General features: G+C 57.4%; 1 protein-coding gene across 1 annotated transcript in view; it reads left to right on the top strand.

Moving 5' to 3' along the window:
* Nucleotides 1-5,222, top strand: part of ITGA9 (integrin subunit alpha 9) — a gene marked incomplete at its 5' end in the record, with an annotated part of 310,114 nt that overhangs the window by 57,587 nt on the left and 247,305 nt on the right. Inside the window, 2 exons of the mRNA XM_029938793.1 lie at nucleotides 1,559-1,696; nucleotides 4,643-4,748. Coding sequence (XP_029794653.1) covers nucleotides 1,559-1,696; nucleotides 4,643-4,748 — 244 coding nt within the window. The remainder of the gene's footprint in view (nucleotides 1-1,558; nucleotides 1,697-4,642; nucleotides 4,749-5,222) is intronic.

Below are 5,222 nucleotides of genomic sequence, written 5' to 3'. Positions count from 1 at the left end.
TACAGGGATTTCTGATTGAACATGGATGAAGATGTCAAGTTAAATAGCTCTTCGGAATGAGACAGACAGTCCCCCTGGGGCCCAGCCAGAGAGAGCAGCCAGCAGCTCTGGTCCTGGGGGCCTTTCTAGCTTGTTTGTTTGCTTGTTTTACTCAAGGCCGGACGAGTGACTGGCAAAGCCACGGCCTGAGTGCTGGCGACTCGGTCTCTGCCTGACTCGAAGCCTCCCCCACACCCTTCTCCTTGGGGAGTGGCTGGTTGCAGGGTGCGGGGGGTTGAGCACAAGTGGCCTTGGCATGTGAGTGGGGAGCCGCCTGGTCCCAGAGCTCAGCGCAGGAAACGGACCGCGGCGGCCTCCGCTGCCTCACAGCCCCGGGGTGGCAGCCAGCACTGAGACAAGATGCTTGTTCCCGTCAGTAGAACTGGAGCCCTTTTATTTGAAAACATTTATTTTAAAAGAAAGGCTTTTCTTTTTTTTCCCCCCTTTCCAACGGAGGTTGTAAACTGGGAGACTTTGGAAAGGACGCAGCCTTTAAAATTTGTTGTTGGGCCTGCCCAGTGTGTTTGTTTGTTCTTTTTTTATTATGAACTAGTTGCCTGCATTCTAAAAGTAGGCACTTCATATAAAAATTTTAGACTTTCGGCTTCTCTTGAGAAACGTCAAGGTCATCCTCTGGGCTGGGTCAGCCTCCCTCCCAGCAGCAGTGGACTTCAGCTGGGTAGGAGACACCTGTTCCCACCCCTGCCCGGACCCCACCGGCATGTGGGGTGGAGACCCCTGATTTGCAGTCACAGGCACTGAATGTGGCTGCAGTCCAAGAAGAGCCAGTGTAACCTGGCCGTGCTCCCTCCTCCAGTAAGTCATTTCACGAGTTGCACCTTTTTTTGCCACCGGGGCTCATGCCCTTCTGGCAGCCACATGCTGGCCTGGCAGAGGGAAGCCGTTTCCCCATGCAGCATTTATTTTCCTGCTTGTCTTGAGTCATGAAATTTCATATTCCCGCTTGGCTGGGCCTGTCAAATGTCTGTTATACACGAGGCACTTCCACTACGGTTGTAACCTGTGTGTGACCTCAGCCCGCACTTTTGAGAACCACACCGTGTTCTCCCCGGATCTGTCCACGTGTTTGCCCCCTGGTAGGGCTCCCCGCGGAGGGGGCACCGAGCAGGTCGCCCTGGTGTCCCATTGGCGGGAGGCGGCATGGAGCGGGTCGCCCCGGTGTCCCGTTGGTGGGAGGGGGCCCCGAGCAGGTCGCCCCGGTGTCCTGTTGGTGGGAGGCAGCATGGAGCGGGTCACCCCGGTGTCCCGTTGGTGGGAGGGGGCCCCGAGCAGGTCGCCCCAGTGTCCTGTTGGCGGGGGTCCAGCGTCACTACCGGAACCGGGCAGCTCAGGCTTCCCACCGCCTGCCCGGGCCTTCTGGCCTGAGGGGCAGCGTGGCCAGCACAGCCTCTGAGGCGCTTGGGAGCAAGAATTCCTTAACCAGCGGGCTAGAAGGAAGCGAGGGCCTCTGTGTGAGGGCAGACACTGAACGCTTTGTTGTGACTCAATTTGGTTGCAGATGGGCTCTTACTTCGGCTCCTCCTTATGTGCAGTTGACCTGAACGCGGACGGCCTCTCTGACCTGCTGGTGGGGGCCCCCATGTTCTCTGAGGTCAGGGATGAGGGGCAGGTCACCGTTTACATCAACAGAGGAAACGTGAGTACCGCCTGGGTGCCGTGTGGACGGGGCGCGGGGGGAACATCTGTCCAGCGAGGAGTGGTGGGGGCGTCCTACCAGGCCGGGCACCGGGCCCCATGGCCCAGAGAAAAGACATGCTTCCTACCTTGCGAGAGCTCAGCGTTCCATTAACGGAAAGCTGTGTGCAGCGTTGTTACCGCAGACATGTAGGGATTCAGGAGAATGGTAAGGTCTGGTATCTGTTGTTTGACTTTTTTTACCTTTTATTTTGAGAGCAAGCGAGCACATTCTTGAGTATGAGCGGGGAAGGGGCAGGCAGAAGGAGGAAGAGAGAGAATCCCAAGCAATCTCACAATCCCACCAACTGTGCAATCATGACCTGAGCCAAAATCCAGATTTGGAAGCCTAACCACCTGAGCCACCCAGGCACCCCTGTTACTTGATTTTGAGTGTTTACCATGCACCCGAAGCTGTTCATCCTGTTTTCTAGAAATGATCTCAGTGTGATGTTCACATGGTGTGTGGAGTCCCCATTTTTCAGGTGGAACAACCGAAGCCCAGAGAGGTTAAGTAATGTGCCCCACATCACATGACGGGAAGCGGCGGGCAGGGCTGTCAGCCTGGGCCAGCTGGGTCCCTGCAGGAGTGTATAGACACGTGCCCCGGGAGTAGAGAGGCCCCCCAAGGACACAGCGGCTGGGCAGGACCTTGAAGAAGGAGTAGCAGTTAGGCAGACAGGCGGGGCAGGCTGGGAGCCGGGCAAGCGGGTCGAGGCCGGGGGGCAGCAGGACTGCTCGGTGCAGCGCTGGGGGTCGGGTGGGGGCCGGTGCAGTGCCGAATGCTGTGACCACTGTGTCCCTTATTCTGCAGATCCTGGACAGGGGTGTGAAGGTGTCAGATGCCTCTGCCCCTCTGCCACTGAGTGGAAGGCTAGGGGCCGGGGGCGGGAGGAGGGGGTAGCACATCTGTGGAGGCAGGAGACCAAAGAGAAAGCGGAGTCTTTGAGCGTCTAGAATGAAGCATGTTCAACAAGAGAGCGAAACACATCCATTTTGTTACCAGCAGCCTTGTGGCAAACACGAGAAGATGCGCACGAGGTAACGAGTGAAAAGCAGGATAAAAACTGCGTGCACAAACAACCTTAAAAAATATACAGGGCGCCGGGGGGCAGGCGCTCGAGCAGCCCGCTCGATTTTGGCTCAGGTCAGGACCTCACGGTTTGTAGGTTTGAGCCCCACATTGGGCTCTGTACTCACAGTGCTGAGCCTGCTTGGGATCCTCTGTCCCCCTCTCTCTGTCCTTCTCCCACTTGTACACATTCATGCCCTCCAAAAAAAATAATAAATTTTAAAAATATACAAAATATGTAGAGAGTGTTAATAGCAGATCTTTGTAGGTGGTGGGGCTTGGGTAGATTTTTAGTATTCATTTTGTCCAAAGAGCAAGAATGCAATATTATTCATAGCAAAAAAATAAAACTCAGTAAAAATGTACTTTGCAGCAGTGACCAAGATGCTAGTTACCGCAGTCGGATGGCCACACCCAGTGGGAGGGCGGTGCTGTTTAACTAGGCGGGCAGATGGCGGAAAGAAAGGGCCCCATCCGAAGAGGAGCCAGGGAGCGTCCGAGCCTTGGGCTCTCCGGGGTGCTTGCAGCCTCTTTGAGAACAGACTCCTGGGAACAAAGATACTTCCTGGCGCCTGTTGCCGTGAGGCTTGGCACCTCTGTCCCCACCGACACCCGAGGGGAGGGGGACAGGCATGCATGGGGAGGTGGGAGGGGCCGGGCTGGAGGCGGGAGCATCAGCCTTCGTAGGCTGCCCAGCTACTCTCCCTGCAGGAGGTGACGCGTTCGTGTGGGCGTTAGCTTGTCAGGCCGCAGGGTGGGCAGCTCGAGGGCCAGCGGGACGGCGTGTCTAAATGTGGACTCTGGGGCAGGATAGCTCCCCAGACACATTGCATCCATACATTCCATCCCCCCTCCACCAGTGTATCTTAAATGGTGGTTACGCTGAGTACCAAGATATTCTTCTATCAGTTGAGCCTCACCCTGTCTGATTAGTGATTACAAATCAGTAGGAGGGGTGGAAGAAATGATGCCTTTGCAGTCAGAGGCACGTGCATCTCGGTTTTTCCACCTACTAGCCTGGGCGATGTGGAAAAAGAGCTTAAAACTGGTGGCTGGGCTTCCCCATCTGTCAGGAGGTGTGATGGGCAGCCAGGACACTCCCAGGCTGGCTGGCGGCTGCGTTGCGGGGGGGTCCGGAGGGCCTCTACAGCAGGGGCGGGTTCCAAGTTCATGCCTCAGAATATCAGGCTGCATTCTGATACTCTGATCCGGACGGGCCGGCGATTTGGAGGTAGAGCGGGGATCCTTGGGCGGCTCTTAATCGCCACCATACGTGACTCCCTCCCTCTGTTGGTGGCTGTTTGCTCAGGAAATCTGAATCTGAGCCACACCCACTAGTGGGCACAGCTGTGTGCACCCCCCCCAGACCTACTGGGTGTTGGATTTTCTGAATCATGACTCTGTCAAGATTACAAAGACAGGTACCTTGCAAAGCACCTTTGTAAACTTGTACCGAAGGGCACAGGAGAGAAAAAGTAGCAATGTGCCTGCCATGTAAAACAACTTTGGAGAAAAAATGTAAGGGCAGGTGAGGGGGCTGTAGGGACAGGGAGGGAGGGAGAGAGGTGGGTTTATGGAGTGTCAGGACAAGGGAGAGGCGGAGTCTTTGGCCAACATGACAGTCCCCTTCCCTTTAAGAGGCATCAGGCAATGGGAGACGCTCTGGCCGCCCAGGAGAGCGGGACCCATTTTGCCACCAGGAGAGAGCCATCTGGCTTCCATGATTATGCCCGGTGTTTCCTCTTGATGGGTGTGCTCAGGGGCGGGTGGTGTCTGAAGCTCTGGTTTTATTGTTTTGTTTTGTTTTTCCATCTCGTCCTCCATCCTGTTTCCCAGGGAGCCCTCGAGGAGCAGCTGGCCCTCAGCGGTGATGGCGCCTACAACGCACACTTTGGGGAGAGCATCGCCAGCCTGGGCGACCTTGATGATGACGGGTTCCCGGGTCAGTGAGCTCGCACCTGTCCCGTGGCAGGATGTGCTCCTACAATCCCCTACCTGCGTGGAAGGCCCCGGGGGGCGGGGCGGGGGTGACCTTCAGAGAAGATGTCCTCCGTGTGGACACTCGGGGCTGGGCTCCCAGCCCACGGCTTTTGCTTCCGCGCGGTACCTTCTCATCAGCCTGAGTCCGCTGCCGCGCGTCTGCAGAGCGAGGGAACCTGGGCCGGCCCTGGGGCTGCCGGCTGCAGACAGGTTTGAACCAGCGCCCTCCTGCCACCAACCCATCTGTGTGTGAGCCTCTACCCTGTCGTTAGTACAGCGAGTGAGGAGGGAGTCAGGCCTTCTCAGCCCGAGCGAGGGGCGGGCCCCACGGCGAGGGGCGGGCCGCGTGACGTGACGTGACGTGACGTCAGCTCCCTCCGAGCGCCACGGCGAGGGGCGGGCTGCGCGCGTGACGTCCGCTGCGTCTGAGCCCCAC

The sequence above is a fragment of the Suricata suricatta genome, chromosome 5 (assembly GCF_006229205.1).
Source record: "Suricata suricatta isolate VVHF042 chromosome 5, meerkat_22Aug2017_6uvM2_HiC, whole genome shotgun sequence".
NCBI lineage: Eukaryota > Metazoa > Chordata > Mammalia > Carnivora > Herpestidae > Suricata > Suricata suricatta.
The sequence above is the reverse complement of the archived record's forward strand: the minus strand, read 5'-3'. Positions and strand labels throughout refer to the sequence as shown.